This window comes from Rhinatrema bivittatum, chromosome 2 (genome assembly GCF_901001135.1).
Source record: "Rhinatrema bivittatum chromosome 2, aRhiBiv1.1, whole genome shotgun sequence".
Taxonomy (NCBI): domain Eukaryota; kingdom Metazoa; phylum Chordata; class Amphibia; order Gymnophiona; family Rhinatrematidae; genus Rhinatrema; species Rhinatrema bivittatum.
The window spans coordinates 500,481,747-500,502,278 of record NC_042616.1 but is presented as its reverse complement, the minus strand read 5'-3'; the positions used below and the strand labels follow the sequence as shown (position 1 = coordinate 500,502,278).

General features: G+C 46.5%; 1 protein-coding gene across 3 annotated transcripts in view; it reads left to right on the top strand.

Moving 5' to 3' along the window:
- The window catches only part of MAK (male germ cell associated kinase), a 218,254-nt gene that overhangs the window by 79,532 nt on the left and 118,190 nt on the right, over positions 1-20,532 (top strand). For all 3 annotated transcript variants that reach the window (XM_029590648.1, XM_029590650.1, XM_029590649.1), the window contains exons 5-6: positions 7,659-7,791; positions 10,256-10,427. In XM_029590648.1, the coding sequence (XP_029446508.1) occupies positions 7,659-7,791; positions 10,256-10,427 (305 nt within the window). The remainder of the gene's footprint in view (positions 1-7,658; positions 7,792-10,255; positions 10,428-20,532) is intronic.

The window sequence follows — 20,532 nt, the reverse complement described above, 5'->3', positions numbered from 1 at the left end:
GAAGAGAAAGGAGGAGCATCAATCACTGGTGTGATGGGGGAGATAGTGAGGAAGAGTAGGAGATGAGCAGGGTAGGAAATGATGGAAGGAGATCATCCACACTGCATAGTGGGCACAAGGAGGAGAATGATTGCCCACACTTTCAGAATGCAAAAAAAGTGCAACATTTACAGTGAGCATTTTTTTTTTTACTGCTTATTTATGCCAGAATTCTCTTTCCATCTTATGGGTGAAGAAACAGCCATAGACCATCTACAGTCTGATATAATCTTTCCTTTCAAGTTAGTGGATTGCTGTTAAGTGATTATTGGAACATTTTCTAGAGCAGTACTCCAGTGCTCCAGTTAATCTTAGTGCAGCAGCTTTTTGCTGAGAATTAAATGGGTTACTTGTTGGTAATTCAGTACACTTAGCATCTGTTGAGCCCCAGTCTTTTACCTATAATGGGTCTGTCTAGGTTTATTTGAGATTGCACATCCAAGACAAAAATGTCATGCTCATGTTAGAATAAGTAGCACATTTGTAATCAGAAAAGAACAAATATATTTCATTCCCTGTATGTACCCAGATCAGTCCAGACTCATGGGGTTTTGCCTCCCCACCATCAGATGGAGACAGAGAAATTTTGACTGACTCTGCCCTATACCCTCAGGTGCCACCTACAGTCCGTCAGTATTTCTCTGTCTCCAGCAGATGGTGGAAGTGCAAACCCCTACAGTCTATAGTTAGATAGTTTAAAAAAAAAAAGTTAGAGAACAGTTTTAGCTGAAGGAATAATTAAAACAAAAAAAAAGAAAGAAAGAAAAGGAAGAAGAAACTCAGCAAGCACAAGGCAGCCTCTCAAGCCTCCCAGGGGGGTTGGCAGGTCCTGAGGGGACCATCCCCCCTTGAGGCCGTTGAAGTGAGGGTCAAGGACCCTGTCTACCACTCCGACCCCTGGCGTTGGGGTGAAACCGGGGAGCCCAGCTCACTCACCCCCGGAGGCACAGGACCCGAAGATGCACTCTCACAGGTTTAAAAAAAAAAGTAAAGCAGAGTTGCTCACTGACTGGGCCATTCCCTCTGTTGTGCTCCAACGCTGGGTGGGTAAGCCGCAAACAGATTGCCTTTCTCCTGCCGTTCTCCCTGTCGCAGTCAGCTCCATCGATGCCAGTGCAGCCTGTCGCAAGTGCGTCTTGAGGGATGGCCTATGCTCCGCCTGCCTCCCCGAGGGGGAGGGAATGTTAGGAGCCGCTGGAATCACAGTTTTTAAAGCCACATCGAGAGTTGGAGAGGCTCAGGCGGCCACGGCGCAGTTCTCCGGACCCGTTCCCGCTCAGTGCGGGAATGGGCACCATTTTAGCACTTTTTTTTCCGCGTCTGATCGGGCCGCGGGGGAGGGAGGGAAGTCTCCTCCTCTATTATTGCCGCATCTGGCAGCCCCCACGGGGGGCAGGCTTACAGAAATTTCGGCAAACGTGACCGAGGTGAGCCCTGAGGGGGCTTCTGTCTCCTCTTTATCCTCCTTTTTTCCTCGGACTTTATAATATTGTTATTCAAGGCCTTTAAGGCCCGCAAGTCTGTCAAGAGATGTCCAGAAGCCGCTTCTTTGATTTCAGGGGCTCGGGGACCTGAGTGCCCAGAACACCCGAGACGGGGGGGGTGTGCCCCAAGACTGCAGTTCCCCCTTTGGGCCACAGCGTCCCGTCCAGGGGCCGACGGCTCCTCGATAGATTCTGAACCGGAGGATCTGGAGTTGAGGGGCAAGCCCTGCAGGGGGTAGATCCTGATGGCGGCCTGGACCATTCAGGTCCACATGAGATGGATGGTGATGACCCTGAGGTGGTCAGTCTCTTCAGGAGATGAGTTGGCCCGTCCATTCCTGGACTCTTAGAGGAATTGGGTATTGAGGCTCTTCGGGAAGATTCCCATCATGGTTGGCCTTCGTAGGCCAACCAGGTCCTTTCCTTTCATCTCTAAGTTACGGATTTGCTGTTTCGGGAATGGGACACCCCAGATTTGGGGTTGAAGGTCAGTAAAGGGATAGATTAGTTATATCCTTTACCGGAGGAAGCCTTGGACCTTCTTCAAGTTCGCAAGGTGGATGCGGCAGTGTCAGCAGTAACCACAAGGACCACCATTCCGGTGTCGGGTGTGACGACGCTTCAAGATCTCCAGGATCGTAAGCTGGAAGTCCAGCTCAAGAGAATGTTTGTTTATTTATTTTATTTAACAGCTTTTCTGTACCGACATTAAAATACTCATCATATCGGTTTACATTTTAACGTAAAAAAGGTGGAAAATTACAATAAACAGGGAAAGGGGGAATGGGGCAACTGATAAATACGAAAGGAAGCACAGAGAGGCGAAATTTAGCAAAATGAAAACTAAAGAGAATACAGTATGCAAAATGTAAAACCTATCTACAAATATACAAGCAGTATTATGTGGCTACATGGAGTCATCAGAGAGCAATTGAGAGGTGTCATGGAGCGACGGGAGGAGTAAGAGGTGCCGGGGAGGTGTATAGTAGTCAAACGAGGAAAATTAATCAGGGAAAGCCTGGTGAAAGAGCCAGGTTTTTAGCATTTTTCTGAACTTAAGAGGGCATGGCTCCAAACGAAGGTTAAGGGGTAGAGTGTTCCGGTGCATGGGGCCAGCAATCAACAGGGCGCGGTCCCTGGTGGCTGTCAGACGAGCCTTTTTAAGTGGGGGGACTTGTAAAGGTGTATTTGCTGTTCGCTCTGGAGGGGCGGGAAGAATGAGTAAGTTGTAAGGGTTCACTGAGCCACAAGGCGTTATGGTTGTGGATGGCTTTGTGAATGATAGTTAGCATTTTGAACAGAATGCGGTATGTGATGGGGAGCCAGTGTAGGTCCTTGAGGATGGGGGTTATATGGTCTGATTTACGAGTATTGCTTATCATCCTTGCCATTGCATTTTGTAAAATCTGGAGAGGTTTGATGTTAGAGAGAGGAAGGCCCAGGTACAAGGAGTTGCAGTAATCGAGCTTGGAGGTTAAAGTGGCTTGGATGACTGTTTTGAGGTCTTGTGTGTGGAGAAGGGACTTGAGCTTTTTTATGACCATAAGTTTATAGAAACCTCCTTTAATGACAGAGGAAATATGTTTTTTTAGGTTCAGGTGCGTGTCCACAAAGACGCCTAGGTTCCGTACAGGGTGGTGAGAAGTGAGTGTAGCAATCCTGGGGTCATTAGAAGGGGAGAGTTTGAGGGTCTGTTGGTTATGGATGAGGAGGAGTTCAGTTTTAGCGGAGTTCAGGGCAAGCTGGAGGGAGGTCAGGAGAGTGTTAATGGAGGTGAGGCATTTTTCCCAGAAGTTTAAAGTAGCAGATAGTGATTCTCGGATAGGGATAATGATTTGAACATCATCAGCGTAAATGTAGAATTTGAGACCAAGATTTGAAAGATGATGACAGAGGAGGAGGAGGTAAATATTGAATAGAGTGGAGGAGAGGGAAGAACCTTGGGGCACCCCTTGTGGAAGAGTAAAGGAGGAGGATTCTGAGGAGCTGAGTTTAACGGAGAAACGTCTGTTTGCTAGGTAGGATCTGAACCACAAGAGGGCTGAGCCATTTATGCCGATGTCAGTAAGGCAAGAGATGAGTAGATTGTGGCTTATCGTGTCAAATGCCGCTGAGATGTCAAGGAATGCTATGAGGAAACTATGACCTTGGTCAAGGCCAGTGAGGAGAAAGTCGGTGAGTGAAAGAAGGAGGGCTTCTGTGCTTAAGTTTTTGCGAAAACCAAACTGTGAGGAATGAGGTATGTCATTATCATCAAGGTATTCCATGAGTTGGTATTTGTGGTGTCCACGCTGGGAGTGCGGGCTGCCATGCACAGCAGCTTCTCCTTGAGGGCAGGCCTTCATTGCAGAGTAATTCTCTTTTGGAGGAACAGGCCGCTCAAGCAGAACGCACTCTCTACCATGCAGAGGCAAACTACTTTTGGACAGGATTTTCAAAATATGATTCAATCATTGGAGGGGAACATGGTCCATTGGCTGCCAGAGTATAGGCTTAAGACGAGAGGCTCCTTTTCTCCTCGGCCCCATTTCTGGGGGAATCGGAGGTTCCAGTCTTCACGATCGTCGGGTTCCTTGGCAGACTTCAGCCAGGCAACAGTCCTGGTCTCAGTCCTTTTGCGGGCGTCAATTCGGTGGGACCGGGATACTCTAGTCTGCAGGAGGTACAAAATCTTCTCAATGAAATGAGGCTGGTCCATTCCTCCGTTCCAGTTGTAGGAGGCAAGGCTGTCTCTGTTTCTTGTCTCCCCATGCTCGTACAAGGAAAAGTGTTGGGCGGTGCAAGACATTTTACAGCACCTTCTCGGACTCTGAGCCATTGTTTAAGTTCCTCCCACGGAACAGCAAAAAGGCCTCTACTCCATTTACTTCATGGTGCCAAAGAAAGAGGGCACCTTCCGGGCCATTCCCAACTTAAAAGGGTTAACAGATGCCTTCAGGTTTTGCATGGAGACCCTGGGGTCGGTCATTGCTTCAGTGCACAAGGGGGAATTCCTAGCGTCTCTGGATCTCACCGAAGCATACTTGCGCATTGTCATCCGAGCCAACCACCAGAAATTCCTGAGGTTCTCCATCCTGGGAGATCATTTTCAGTTCGCGCTCTGCCATTCCGGCTAGCCATGGCACCCAGGATCTTTACCAAAGTCATGTTTGTGGTGGCAGCACAGCTGCGGTAAGAAGAATTTTTTGTTCATACGTAACTGGACGATTGGCTGATTCGGGCAAAGTTGGAGTCTCTCTACCATTCGGCTGTGCACCGAGTTCTTCAGCTATTACAATCGCTAGGTTGCGTGATCAACCTTGCCAAGAGTCACCTGGCTCCCTCCCAGTCCCTGGAATTTTCTGACCAGAGACCGCATCATCAAGCTGCAGGGACAAGTTCGGAATTTGTTGTCCAAGCATCCTCCCAGAGTCTGGGACTATTTACGGGTCCTCGGTTCAATGACTTCTACTCTGGAATTAGTCCCATGGGCCTTGCTCATATGAGACCTATGCGGCCAGCATTGCTTTCCCGTTGGAACGCGGTGTCTGAGCAATTTCACTTTCCTCTTCCTCTTACAGACCCTGCACGTTCCAGTCTCTATTGGTAGCTCCTCTCGGACAATTTGAGCCGCGGTATGCCCCTGGAAGTTCCACGGATGCCAGTTTCTCCAGCTGGGGAGCAGTTTATCAGGAAAATTTGGTGCAGGGTCAGCGGAAGAATCCCGATGGTCAGCGGAAGAATCCCGATGGTCGATCAATCGTCTGGAGACCAGAGCAGTGTGTTTAGCGTTGCTGGCTCTCCTGCTGCAGGGGATGTCTTTCAGGGTTCTGTCCGACAATGCGACTGCGGTGGCTTATATCAGTCGCCAAGGAGGAACCAAAAGCCAGCCGGTGACGATCGAAGCTCAGCTGTTCATCGACTGGGTGGAGCAACATCTTGTCAGCATTGCAGCCTCTCACATCGCCGCAGTCAGCATTGTTCAAGCCAATTTTCTCAACCGCAACAGTCTTGATCCCGGGGAGTGGGAGCTCTTCAAGGAAGCATTCCGTCTCATATGTGACAGGTGGTCCACACTGAGCATGGACCTGATGGCAACGTTTCGGAACTCCAAAGCCCCACGATTCTTCAGTCGATGTCGGGGGCAGAAGGGGTAGATGCCCTGGTTCTTTCCTGGCTGACGAACGTTCTGCTGTATGTGTTTCTGCCCTGGCCTCTGATAGGCAAGGTTCTACAGCGCATAGAGGCTCATCCGACAGAGGTGATCCTGGTAGCCCCGGAATGGCCAAGACATCCAAGGTTTGTGGATCTAGTCAACCTAACAGTGGACGGCCCCCTGAGGTTTCGGGATCTCCCAAACCTTCTGCATCAGGGACCTGTTTGTTTGGAAAAGGCAGATCGCTTTTGTCTAGCAGCCCGGCTTTTGAGAGGCGACGTCTAAAGGATAAAGAATATTCAGACGCAGTTGTAGCTACCCTTTTGCGGTCAAGGAAGACCTCTACCTCCCTGGCTTATGTCAGGGTGTGGAGAGTTTTTGAGTCTTGATGTATGGAGCGTGAGGTGGTCCCTGCTCTTGCGTCAGTGTCTGATATCATGTCCTTCCTACAGGCCGGCTTGGCTAAAGGCTTAGTGTGCAGTTCTCTAAGGGTGCAAGTGGTGGCCCTCTGTTGTTTCCGTGGTAAAATACATGGTGTAGCCTTAGCCGCGCATCCGGACAAGGGGCATTTTCTCCGAGGGGCAAAACATTTGCATCCTCCAGTACGTAATCCTTGTCCATCTTGGAGCCTAAATTTGGTCCTCAAAGCTCTGTGTGTGGTGCCTTTTGAATCTCTGAAGAGGGCGACACTCAAAGATCTCACGTTAAAGGTGGCTTTTCTCATGGCTATTTCTTCAGCTCGCCAGGTGTCAGAACTTCAGGCGTTGTCCTGTAGAAAGCCTTTTTTTGCGGATTACGGATGCGGGAGTCTCCTTATGGATGGTGCCTTCTTTTCTCCCAAAGGTGGTATCCTCTTTTCATTTGAATCAGTTGTTGGAACTTCCATCCTTTTCCGGATTTCGATCGTTCTGATCCCCAGTCTAGAAATCTGAGGAACCTTGATGTGCATCAAGTGATGTTGAGTCATCTGGAAGTTACAAATACCTTCCGTATGTCGGACCATCTCTTTGTGCTGTGGAGTGGCCCCAAAAAAGGGCATAAGGCATTTATGGTGACGATTGCTCACTAGTTGAAAGAGGCTATTGGTTCGGTGTACCTGATTCATGGCCATCCGCTTACAGTCGGACATCGCGCATATTCTACCCATTCGCAGGCATCCTCGTGGCAGAGAGTGTCAGCAAGTTTCGCCGCAAGAAATTTGTAGGGCGGCTTCTTGGAAATCTATGTACACCTTTGCTAGGCATAATCGGTTGGATGTCCAGGCCCCAGGCTCTGGTTCTTTTGGTGAAGGTATGATCCGAGCGGGACTCTCAGGGTCCCACCCACTGTGGAAAGCCCTTGTTCATCCCAGGAGTTTGGACTGATCCGGGTACGTACAGGGAAAGGAAATTTGGTTCTTACCTGCTCATTTTCATTCCTGTAGTACTACGGGTCAGTCCAGAGTCAATCCCTTTTCCGTATGAGGTAACGGAGAGTCCGCTCGTTCAGTACTTCTTTATATTCCGCAGATTTTTTAAAAACAGTTCTCAGAGTTTTCAAAGTTGTCAAAGTTTCCCGGGTTCTGCTCTTTCTTGGGGTTAGTGGCCAGGTAGTGTGTGAAAATTAAGGTTGTTCTGAGTTATGGTTTATAAATGTTCTGCTTGGATACAGTGTAATACTGACAGACTGTAGGTGGCACCTGAGGGTATAGGGCAGAGTCAGTCAAAACTTCTCTGTCTCCATCTGCTGGTGGGGAAGCAAAACCCGAGAAGTCTGGACTGATCCGTGGTACTACTGGAATGAAAATTAGCAAGTAAGAACCAATTTTCCTTTAACTAGTAGGAATTTCTGGCCATCGTTATAGATAGATTTTATTTAAAAACATTTCCAACATAACTGCAGAATTTCTTATTTTCTGTATATGATGAAACTCCTTAACTTGTATTCTTTCTCTGTTAGTGCTAGATCCCACTAGAATATAACATGAGCATTTACTGTCTTTTCTGTAAATACTTGAATAGGTTTTTTCCATCGGGATATGAAGCCTGAAAACCTACTCTGCATGGGTCCAGAACTTGTGAAAATTGCTGATTTTGGATTAGTCAGAGAACTGAGGTCTCAGCCACCCTATACAGATTATGTATCTACCAGGTGGTAAGCAATTTGAAGAGTTAACATATTATGGCTATAGTGTTACTGCAGAAAATTTAACACAACTGCAATTTACAATATTGGCTGATTTAGTATGTGCTGTAAATTTGGAAAATCACCTATGGTAACCTTCCATATTGAAAGCAAGTTAGTGTATAGGCCCCAGGATGTTCATAGAAATGCAGATAAGGACTGTAAGGCCCACCTAGTCTGCCCAATTAATTTCCTGGTACATGCCATAAACACCAGTTTATCTTTAACCTTCCTTTCCCTTCTTTGCAAGTATAAAATATATAAGAAACAAATTATATTCTTTCACAATACAGCCTTGGTAGAAATAAAAATATTTTCTAGTGTAATTGCAAACTGAAGTTGGGCACATGAAATTGTATCTGAAATAACTGAAAAAATAAATGTGGACTGAATTGACCTTATTCATCAATACATGAGATATTGCAACCATGTGAATCATATTTTCAAATGAAAAGTTCAAGGACTAAAGGTCATCATATGAAGTGGAAGGAAAAAAAGCATAAAAGGAATGGGAGAAAATACTTTTTCACTGAGAGAGTGGTGGACACTAGGGATGTGAATCGTGTCCTCGATCGTCTTAACGATCGATTTCGGCTGGGAGGGGGAGGGAATCGTATTGTTGCCGTTTGGGGGGGTAAAATATCGTGAAAAATCGTTAAAAATCGTGAAAAATCGAAAAATCGAAAAACCGGCACATTAAAACCCCCTAAAACCCACCCCCGACCCTTTAAATTAAATCCCCCACCCTCCCGAACCCCCCCCCAAATAACTTAAATAACCTGCGGGTCCAGCGGCGGTCCGGAACGGCAGCGGTCCGGAACGGGCTCCTGCTCTGAATCTTGTCGTCTTCAGCCGGCGCCATTTTCCAAAATGGCGCCGAAAAATGGCGGCGGCCATAGACGAAAAAGATTGGACGGCAGGAGGTCCTTCCGGACCCCCGCTGGACTTTTGGCAAGTCTCGTGGGGGTCAGGAGGCCCCCCACAAGCTGGCCAAAAGTTCCTGGAGGTCCAGCGGGGGTCAGGGAGCGATTTCCCGCCGCGAATCGTTTTCGTACGGAAAATGGCGCCGGCCATACGCGTATGGCCGGCGCCATTTTCCGTACGGAAAATGGCGCCGGCAGGAGATCGACTGCAGGAGGTCGTTCAGCGAGGCGCCGGAACCCTCGCTGAACGACCTCCTGCAGTCGATCTCCTGCCGGCGCCATTTTCCGTACGAAAACGATTCGCGGCGGGAAATCGCTCCCTGACCCCCGCTGGACCTCCAGGAACTTTTGGCCAGCTTGTGGGGGGCCTCCTGACCCCCACGAGACTTGCCAAAAGTCCAGCGGGGGTCCGGAAGGACCTCCTGCCGTCCAATCTTTTTCGTCTATGGCCGCCGCCATTTTTCGGCGCCATTTTGGAAAATGGCGCCGGCTGAAGACGACAAGATTCAGAGCAGGAGCCCGTTCCGGACCGCTGCCGTTCCGGACCGCCGCTGGACCCGCAGGTTATTTAAGTTATTTGGGGGGGGGTTCGGGAGGGTGGGGGATTTAATTTAAAGGGTCGGGGTGGGTTTTAGGGGGTTTTAGTGTGCCGGCTCACGATTCTAACGATTTATAACGATAAATCGTTAGAATCTGTATTGTATTGTGTTCCATAACGGTTTAAGACGATATTAAAATTATCGGACGATAATTTTAATCGTCCTAAAACGATTCACATCCCTAGTGGACACTAGCACAAACGTCCAGCAGAGGTGATAGAAGACAAAACAGTTGCAGAATTCAAGCATGCATGGGATAAGATACAAAGGGACCTTAGTGACTGAAGGAAGAAAACAGAGCAAGTAAGACCTGTGACAGCACAATAGGCAGGCACAGGTGAGCAGACCCAGAGAACCAAGTAGTCCTTATCTGCCAACATCTGCTATGTTTATATATTTTAGTGTTGGCAATACTGTGTAAGTAAATGTTATTGTAATCATCATTATAAGACTACAGAGTTAAAAATTCATGTGGTTGATATTCAAAGGATGATAATAAGTTTCAAGTTAGCTGGACAAACTTCAAGAATAAAATTTCCTTCTCCACTGCCGGCAAAATCTTATCTGGGTAACTTTATCTCGGAAAAAGTTAGCCTGGTGAAAAAAAGAAAGATGGAGGGTGTTCTGGAGACGGGGCTTATGTTTAGCCAGGTAACACTGAAATTGAATGCTACCTGGCTAAATTTAGATAAGTCTGGTCTAACAAAACATTGCCATGCATTTACCTGTGTAACTTTACCTCATCAACTTTAGACAAGTATATTCAGCAGCAAATTTACCCATTTAGGGTCCTCTGAATATCTCTTCTAGTTAACCCAGTAACTTACTGTTTGCTGCCCTGCTGAAATTTGACCTCATATAGCAATAAAGAGAAGTAAGATAGTTGATCATGATCAAATTATTTCTTTCTAGGTATCGGGCACCTGAAGTGTTACTGAGATCCTCCAGCTATAGCTCCCCTATTGATATCTGGGCTGTCGGCAGCATAATGGCTGAGCTGTACACGCTAAGACCTCTTTTCCCAGGAACTAGTGAAGTAGACGAAATCTTCAAAATTTGCCAAGTCATAGGTACACCAAAGAAGGTGAGCAGTGTTTTCCTCATCAGTAGCCCTAGTTCTGTCCTGGAACTCAGTAATTTTGAAGAAGACAGCACAATGCACCTTCCATCTTTATTACATCCTTGGGCAAGCACTCTTAAACCAGCAATTCAGAAAGCTGCGCGCAGTTCTGTTATAGTCACTAAAATAGGGGTGGGCAAACTTTGTGGTTGGAGGGCCACATTAGTGAGCCCTGTCAATATGGTGAGCTACTCTGTCAGGAAGGTCTCCCTTGGAGCTCTAGTTGAGGAATGGGGTGGGGAATGGGGAAGAGATACATCTTATTGGCAGAGAGACAGCTACTGTCTTAGCACCGGTGCTGTGGAATTCAGAAGCCTCCAATCAAGAATGGGAAGCCCATTCTGAGCAATCTTCATTCACAGGAAACTTGGTCTCAACAGGAAAGATTACTTCTCATAAACTATTATAAGCTTAGAGCAATCTTCAGTGCTTTAAAACTGTTCAATCCATTGTTAAAAGGCTAAGTGATATTAATTCAAACAGGCAACCAAATTGCAATATGCTACATCAATAAATCAGTGGCGTAGCCAGAATTGATTTTTTGGGTGGGCACAAGGTTAACATGGGTGGGCACAAGGCATGCAGGTCTACTAGTTGTTTTCTTACTGATAAATAATGCCATATACTGCACCCTAGAATGGCTTTCTAAGTAGTTTGCAACAGCCATTATGTGTCATGTATGAAACTTTAAAATAATTTACTTCAATTATTTCAAGTATAGAAAACAATCAAATCCAATCATATAATAAAACAAAAATGAATGTATTCTTTCATGAACCATCTTTGCAGAAACCCAGAAATCTTCATAAATACAATAAAATATAATTAATCATCAGAACAGGTGCAGCGCAGAGCTAGGGCAATTCACATTACAAGTAACATGAAAAAAAAAATTCAAATTCTGGTGTAATCTCAGCAAAAAATAACCCTCCACTGCTATTTTGTGAAGTAACAAACTCTTGCAAAGAAAGAGGCATCTGGAACCTTGCCAAACAATCACAGCACTGACTCTCAGGATTCAAACAGCAACCTTATGAAAAAGCAGCAATGCAAATACTACACCAGGCCCTAGAACATTAATACATCACCTACGGGAATAACAGAACAGGCTGGACTACTACTACAGAGAAACTATATGCTAGAAATACTCATTTCTGTCACAAACAGGCAAAACTGAGACCGACCCTTACCTAATATAGAAATAAGAGACTATAAATTAGAAACAGAAACATGTAGATAAAGCCAAAATAGAAAGCCTGAGAAACTAAAATGTCTGAACAGTGGAATACTTAAGAAAGAGCAAAATACAAAAATATAAGAATGCACATTCCCAAAGATGACATATTTAAATTGCTATATGCCAAAAAGACTCTCTACAAAAATTACATGCAGTGATAACAGCGAAATATAAATCTCTCAAAAAACTGCTGTAGCATCACAATTTTCACCCAGCTGGGTGGAAGAAACGCTGGGTGGAAGAAACGCAACATCGGCAGACGCCGCCATCCCATGCCGTCCCTAGCACCATCTATTTCGGCCCCCGACGAAGGCACGAGCCGAAACACGGATCCAGTGTCGGGCTTTTTCTATGCTAGCCTCATCTGAAAAACATGGCGTTTCTTCACATAAGTTAAGTTCATGTCAATGTGACTTACTATATCTTTACCACCAATAAGTGACAATTTTTATTCTCACGGAAGCATAAAAAACACGGAAGCTTAAAAAAATATATAGAGCTGTGACCTATGATTATAAACGTGGGCAAATACAATTTATGCTAACTTAGCATTACTAATTATGCCGGTTTATGAGGTCTGGTATTTCAAAAAAAATTTCTCTCACTTGAGGTGACTCAGAATTCTTGTTGTTAAAATTGTGATGCTACAGCAGTTTTTTGAGAGATATTTAAATTGCTAACATCTCTCTCTCTCTCTCTCTCTATATATATATATATATATATATATTTTTTTTTTTTACCTTTGTTGTCTGATCTTTGTATTTTTCTAATCAGTTGGTCCTGGTCTCTCTTTCCCATTTTTTCCCTTGTCGCTCATTTCCTAATTCCTCTTCAGTGTCTTTTCTACTACTGTCTTCTTCCCTTCCACACACACACACACATATACATAAATGCTTTCTCTCACAGACTCCCTCACACACTCAGGCTCTCACTCTCATATGCTCTCCCCCCCCCCCCCCCCCCCCCCAAGCTCACATTCTCTGCAGACACACATACAAGCTCTCACTTTCTCACCCCTCCCCAGGCTTATATTCTTATGCACACACAGACACAAATCCAGGCACCCATTCTCATCCACACACACAAACCCATTCTCCCATTCTCACCCACACATACACACATTTAAGGTCCCATTCTCACCCACACATACACACTTTCAAACACCCATTCTTACCCACATATTCAAGCTTCCATTCTCACCCACACACACAAACCCAGGCTCCCATTCTCACCCATATATACACACATTCAAGCTTCCAACCTCACCCACATATTCAAGCTTCCATTATCACCCACACACATTCAAGACTCCATTCTCACTCCCATACACACCCAGGGTCCGATTTTCACCCACACACACACAACAAGGCTCCCATTCTCATCCTCACATACACATTCAAGCCTGTGCACAGTTTCCGCTTCCTCCCCCCAGAGCAGGAAGATCAGCTGGCCTCTCCTGCTGCCACTGGCCTCCTGCTATCTTCGGGCCGTATGGCCGACCGATCTTCCTGTTTGGGGGGGGGGGGAGGAGAGCGGAAGCGCCGCGCACAGTTTCCGCTTCCTCCCCCCAGAGCAGGAAGATCAGCTGGCCTCTCCTGCTATCTTCGAGCCATACGGCCGACCGATCTTCCTGCTGGGGGGGGGGGAGCGGAAGCTGTGCGCAGCGCTTCCGCTCTTCTCCCCCCCCCCCCCCCCCCCCAAACAGGAAGATCGGTCGGCCGTACGCAGGAGGCCAGTGGCAGCAGGAGAGGCCAGCTGATCTTCCTGCTCTGGGGGGAGGAAGCGGAAACTGTGCGCGGCGCTTCTGCTCTCCTCCCCCCCCCCAAACAGGAAGATCAGTCGGCCATATGGTTGTAGGACCGCTTCCCCACATGTGCCGTGATGGCGTGCCTAGCATGGGTTCTCCTCTTCACTGTCGCGGGGATGGGATCCCGCGACAGCCTTGCAGTTCTGGTGTCAGTTGGGTGGGCCTGGGTCTAAATTGGGTGGGCAGCTGCCCACCCAGGCCCACCAGTGGCTACGCCACTGCAATAAATAACGAGGAACAGGCTCTTTCAACACTTCTTAAAAGACCTATAAGATAAGGAAATGGGCAACTTAACAAAAGATATACCTGATGGCTGTTATCTTCCTAGAAACCAAAACCAGATAGCCAGCACATTGAGGATTACTTTCAAATCTGCTCATGCATGCCCATATATGCATGTATGTGACTGCGCATAAATGGCCAGATTTTAAATCACCTACATGCGCCAGGCCAATTTTCAAAGGCCCAGCCACGCACGTAAACCCCTGGGACGTGTGTATATCCTGGGGTTTGTGAAAGGGGTGGGGAGGTCTGGGGGGCAGGCCTGGGCTAGAGGCGCCCGGCACAGCAACCATTTGCCGCTGTGCCAGGGGATCACGTGCCGGCGCACGCAACTTGCGCCTCGAAGCAGGCGCAAAAGGTAGGTTAAAGATTTTGGGAGGGGTTTAGGATTGGAATAGGGGGAGGGCAGGGAAGGGGAAGGGAAGTCAGGCTAGGGGGTTGGGAAGTTCCCACCCAGTCCGCTCCTTAATTGGAGCGGACTGGGAGGGAACTGGGAAAGGCCCCGATGCGTCGCCACGTGTAACTGCGGAAATCTTCCCTCCCTTGCGCGCGCTGACCTGGCATTTTTTTAACAAATGCGCGCCAGCGCGCACATGTTATAAAATCGCGTGTCCATGTGTGCGCGCCAGGTAGCGCGCGCAGTCTTTTAAAATCTACCCCAAAGTTCCTATAGTATTTTATATGTTGCGTGCAAATGATATGTGTAGGTTAAAAAAATGGGTATATATGTGTGCAAACATGCTCGCTTATGTAAAAATGTACAACTAAATCAGATAGCCAGATAAGAAGGGTTTTAACACTTATCTGTCTAAGTAACACTTATTTATAGACTTATTCAGCAATCTTGCATAGCTGAATAATTCAGAAAAGTACTATTTAGACAGACAAGTAGAGTTTTTCAGACTTATCCAACTAAGTAGCTGCTGTTGCTACTTCGCCAGATAATTGGCACTATTTAGCCAGATAAGTTGAAATTTGTCCGTCTGAGTAGTGGCTAAGGTTCTGCTTAGCCGGATAAATGTGTATTTATTTATTACATTTCGTAATTACATCCATGCAATAAACTTATACAGAACAGCATGCAGAGATCAAAAACATGAAGAAAACATCATTAGCAAACAATATAAATAAATCTCTCATACCCTGTCAGCCCACAAATATAAACTGAAAATTTAAGAAGAAATACAGTCTGATGTAGAGGGGAGACCTATTAATATTGCATTGCCTATTTCTCTTAAGAGGTATCAACTTCTAAATTTGCAGTAGAGGGAGCAATATCCTGAAGGCGCTTATTAAGAAAAGCAATCAATTGATTTTTACTTCAAATTTTAAAGAGATACAAGAGTAGATTTAACACGCGTTATTTAGATCCACTAACCCTCCCCCCCCCCCCCAGTAAGTTGTCTTTTATATGTGTAAATTGGGGGATTTTCTAATATGCATATGGCAATGAACTAATCAGGTTTACTAATTAGTCTGCCAGTTCGCCGATTCCATCTGCAGCTTGTAAAAACCCTTCTGACTGAAGTCCCCACATTTCATCCAGACCCCTCACTCACTCATTTTTTCACTTTTGACTTTAATCACTTACTCCAGTTATTGAGCAGGAGTAAATATATGCAAGTAAGGTGCCAAATTTACATGCGTAAAATGATTATAAAATAGCAACTTACTTGGCCCCTCCCCAGAATGCCCCTAGATTGCCCCATTATTACACGCGCAAATTTTCTCTTGGACCTTGAGTTACACGTGTATGTTGAGATTTCTAAAATAGCATACACTTGTGTAAATACTATTTTACACTTAAGTCCTATTTTTTTTGTGCACGCGCAACTTTTGAAAATTCAGCTTTAACTCACCAGCTACAACCACATGACTGATGATTGGACTAATGTATAGCCAAAGAACTGTTTCAGCTTTGGGGAACTATGCAAATAGATCTCTCTTCAGCCCCATTCAACAACAGAGGGCCCATCTAGTGTTCCAAAATACTAGGAAGAACAGTCTAGCGATGGAATTCTTTGGAATCACAGACCTCTTTATGCATTTCCCTATATGTTTTTGTAACCAAAATTATTTAAACATTAAGAAGAGAAAAGGGCTTGATGATTTTGATAGCTCTTTTTTTGGGCACACCAAATTTGGTTTCTGTGTCTTCGATGCCTAGCTGTTAAACAGCCATTAAAGTTGCATATATTCTCATCTCTAATCACTTAACATAGTGGGAATCTTCTCCTTCCCAGCTTTCAGTCTTTGGCTCTGTCTGCTTGAATGTTGAAAGTCAGCTATGCACTTACCTATGGATGTAAATAAGATAATTCTAGCATCAAGAAAATGCTGCTCCATTGGAAGATCTACAACTTTAAGTGGAAAATATTTTCTATCCAATACACACGTCAGTCATGTCCTATCCCCTCCTGCTTCAAAATCATTTATGCCTTTCTTAATCAGGATTAAAAACTAGTAAGAGTTTACCTTAATACTATAGGAGTATGCCACTAGAATTCAGGAGGAATTCCTAATTCTCTAACTTACAGTTGCTTGATTCATGAAATGTCTAAGTCAACTTTGACCTCCAGTTAGAAATCTTCTTGATCCTTGGGAATTGAATAAAGTTTTCATTTAGCTCTTGAAATCTCCTTTTGAGACTCTAGCCACTGCAGAACTTAAATATTTTTGCAAGGTTTTGTTTTTGATAGCTGTAAACTCTACCACATTAATTGGAGTGCACGGAGAATATGAACCTTTCAACAGAGTAGATTTGAAAATTCATTCTAAATTTCTACCAAAAGTAGAAAGTCTTTTAGTAGAAAGTCTTTTAGTAGAAAGTAGAAAGTCTTTTAGTTTCACTTGAATCAATTCCCTGTATTACCAACATTTTTTCCAAAACCATACGCCAATAAATGTGAACAGGCTGTCTTCATGCCTTGGACTGTAGAAGAGCTTTATTTTCTCATAGGACAAGCAGGATGGTAGTCCTCACATATGGGTGACATCAGGATGGAGCCCAATCACGGAAAATGTCTGTCAAAGTTTCCAGAACTTTGACTGGCCCCTACTGGGCATGCCCAGCATGGCACTAACCCTGCAGCCAGCAGGGGTCCCCCCTCAGTCTTCTTTTTTCCACGCATCAGTAGCCTCGCGGTAAAGGAGCACTGAAGAGATTCCTGACAGGAATTTTCCTCACGGAATTATTAAAAGTTAAATTGCCCCACAGGGGTCCCTCCTCTACCTTATATAAGTCTGCGGTACTCCGGTAAGTTTTTACCCGTTTCCTGTCGATTACAGTCTAGTTTGGCCTTCGCGGCCTACTGGCCGTAGACCGTACTGCGGCTAAATTTTTTCCATGGCCATGGCGTCGGGGTTTCGTCGGTGCCAGGACTGTACCCGCACCATGTCTATCACAGACCCCCCATAAAGTCTGTGTTATGTGCTTAGGACGATGTCTTGACCTGCACCAAATGTGCCCTGATGACACCGAAGGGTCGCAAGGCCAGAATGGAGATGATGGAACTTCTCTTCCGTGCTAACACCCCGACTCCGTCCATTGCATCTTCGTCGTTGGAACCGGCACCATCGACTTTGCGCCAGTATCGACCGGTGACCGACCGGCATCGACGACTTCTCGGCCATCGACACCCTCTACTCCCCCTCAGGATCGAGGGGATCGAAGTGAGAAACTTCGCCTTCGGCACCGTAAGACTCGGACCATCAAAGGAGCGAAATCATCGACCTCGCCATCATTCGAGCCGCTGTCAAAGAAGCCCTGTCCAGGAAAGGCACCGACCATTCCTACTACCGGGTCTCCAAGGCTACCCTCACCCGATTGGGGATCGGGAGCCGTGACTCCGCCTTTAACGGTGGTCCATCCGGCTATGCCTCTGCCTCTTTCTTCTGTTCCAGAGCCGGGGCTACTTGCTTCAGGTCTCCGAGAAGAACTGGACCAGATGGTCCAGGAGGCCATTGACAAGGCGATGCAACGTCTCCAGGTTCCTCCGGCACCGACTCCGGCACCGACTGTGGAACCGATCATCAACCTGCTGGCACCGCTGCTGTCCAGGATGGAAGCGCTTATGGCCGCTTTTCCACCGATGGAACCTGGGTCTCTGATGGCTCCGATGCCCTCCCCACTGACAGCATCATCGGGAGGAGAAACACCGTTCCGCATTCCTCCATCCAGAGTTATGCCTCAGCCATCGATGCCTATATGTCTTTCGCCAATGATCCAACCATTGGTGCCGATACGTCCATCGGCGCCACCGAGCCATCCATCGATGCCCTCGATGCCTATACCGGTGCCTTCGATGCTATCGTCGGTGCCTCCGATAATTCATCTGATTCCTTCGGAGCCTAGACCAGGACCTTCAGGTATCCAACCACCCTGTCCCCCTCTACTTCCTAGAGGAAAGGGTTTTGATCCTTATGATATCTGGGGAGATGATACCTCATCAGACACTGATGACTTACCTTCCCCACTTTCACCTACTGAGAGTAGAAAGCGTTCTCCTCCAGAGGACCTCTCATTTATAAATTTTGTGAAGGAAATTGCTGAATTAGTTCCTTTTCAATTGCAGACGGAACAGGATGATAGGCACCAGATGATGGAGTTGCTCCAATTCTTAGATGCCCCCAAGGTAATAACCTCTGTTCCAGTCCACCAGGTTCTTCTTGATCTCCTCAAAAAGAACTGGGAAAATCCAGGAACAATTGCTCCAGTACACAGGAAAGCTGACACTACTTATTTAGTACAGTCAGCCCCAGGTTTTCAGAAGTCACAGCTTGATCACCACTTGGTCGTGTTAGTCTGCACAAAAGAGGGCAAAAAGGGCAAAACCTCACTTGTCTATCCCTCCTGGTAAGGAACAAAAATTCCTAGACAATATTGGTCGCCGAGTATTCCAAGGGGCAATGCTCATCTCCCGAATTGCTGCTTATCAGCTTTATATGACCCAATATAACAGGGTAATTTTTAAGCAGATACAGGACTTCTCAAACTCCCTGCCTTAGCAATTCCAGGACCAACTGCAAACCCTTGTAAGCAAAGGTTTTGAGGCAGGCAAGCATGAGATCAGAATATCTTATGACATTTTTGACACCTCTACCAGAGTATCTGCAGCTGCTATTTCGGCAAGACGGTGGGCCTGGCTCAAGTCTTCTGACCTTCGCCCAGAAGTGCAAGACTGGTTGTCCAACCTGCCTTGTGTAGGAGATAATCTGTTCGGCGAACAGATTCAATGGATGGTGGCCGAATTAAAAGACCATCATGAGACTCTAAAACAGCTCTCTTCAATGCCTTCCGACTTCTCCTCAAAGCAGCCCTTTAGAAAGGTCTCTAAGAAGTCATTCTACCGTCCAAGAAAGTCCTACCCGCCACCAGCTAGATCCCGTGCTACGAGACCTTATCAAAAGCCTCAGTCTCGCCAAACCCGAAAACAAAAAGCACAAGCAGCTCCCCAGCCAGGGCCTGCTTCAGGTTTTTGACTTCCACTTGGAGAGCAGCAGCTAGATTCCTCTGTCGCACATACCAGTATGAGGTCGACTGTGCCACTTCCACAACATGTGGCATTCAATTACATCCTACCAATGGGTATTGGCAATCATCGCTCAGGGTTACCATCTGAACTTTCTCGCCCTGCCACCGGACTCCCCACCTCTACAGACGTGGAGAACGTCCGACCACTCTATTCTTCTGGATCAAGAGGTCTCCCTCCTTCTCCAGTCAAGAGCAATAGAACCCGTTCCACACTCTCAGCAAGGCCTAGGGTTCTATTCCTGGTACTTCCTAATCCCCCAAAAATCGGGGGGTGGGAGGTGTCCATCCTATTCTAGATCTACGGGCCCTCAAGTACCTCCAGAGAGAAAAGTTCAAGATGGTCACCTTGGGATCGCTTCAACATCTTCTACAAAGAGGAGACTAGCTCTGCTCTCTGGACTTCCAGGATGCATACACCCATATTGCGATAAGTCCAGCTCATCGCAAATACCTGAGATTCCTAGTAGGCCTCAAGCACTATCAATACCGAGTGCTTCCATTCGGCCTAGCATCTGCTCCACGAGTCTTTACAAAATGCCTCATAGTCGTCGCAGCATTCCTCAGGACACAAGGTGTTCACGTCTACCCGTATCTGGACGACTGGTTAATCAGGGCTTCCACTCAGCAAGCGGCTCTGTCGTCCCTCAGTCTAACCTTACACACTCTAATTTCGTTAGGGTTTCTCGTCAATTATGACAAATCCTACTTAGTCCCATCTCAAACCTTATCGTTCATTGGGGCAGACTTGGACACCTTACAAGCAAAGGCTTTTCTGCCTCGACAACGAGCACTGACTCTCGTGTCTCTTGCTCACCAACTGCAATCTCAACACGCTGCGACTGCACGCCAAATTCTTTCTGTGATAAAACACTGCTACGCTTTAGATTTTGCACGCCGTTCGCTCCACCAGTTTCTGACATCCCCATGCGGGTACGCCGCAAAGCACCAGGCAGTAAAGCAGACCTTGCAGCGCCTTCTCAATCTCAGCGCAATTGTTCCAGTTCCCCGGTGGGCTCAACGTCGAGGGCGTTACTCTAATTATTTCGTCGTGCCAAAAAAAGAGGGGTCCTTCTGGCCCATTCTCGATTTAAAGCGGGTCAACCAGTGTCTTCACATTCCACGATTCCACATGGAGACGTTGCGGTCAGTCATTGCTTCAGTTCGACCGGGGGAGTTTCTCGCATCTCTGGATCTGACAGAGGCATATTTA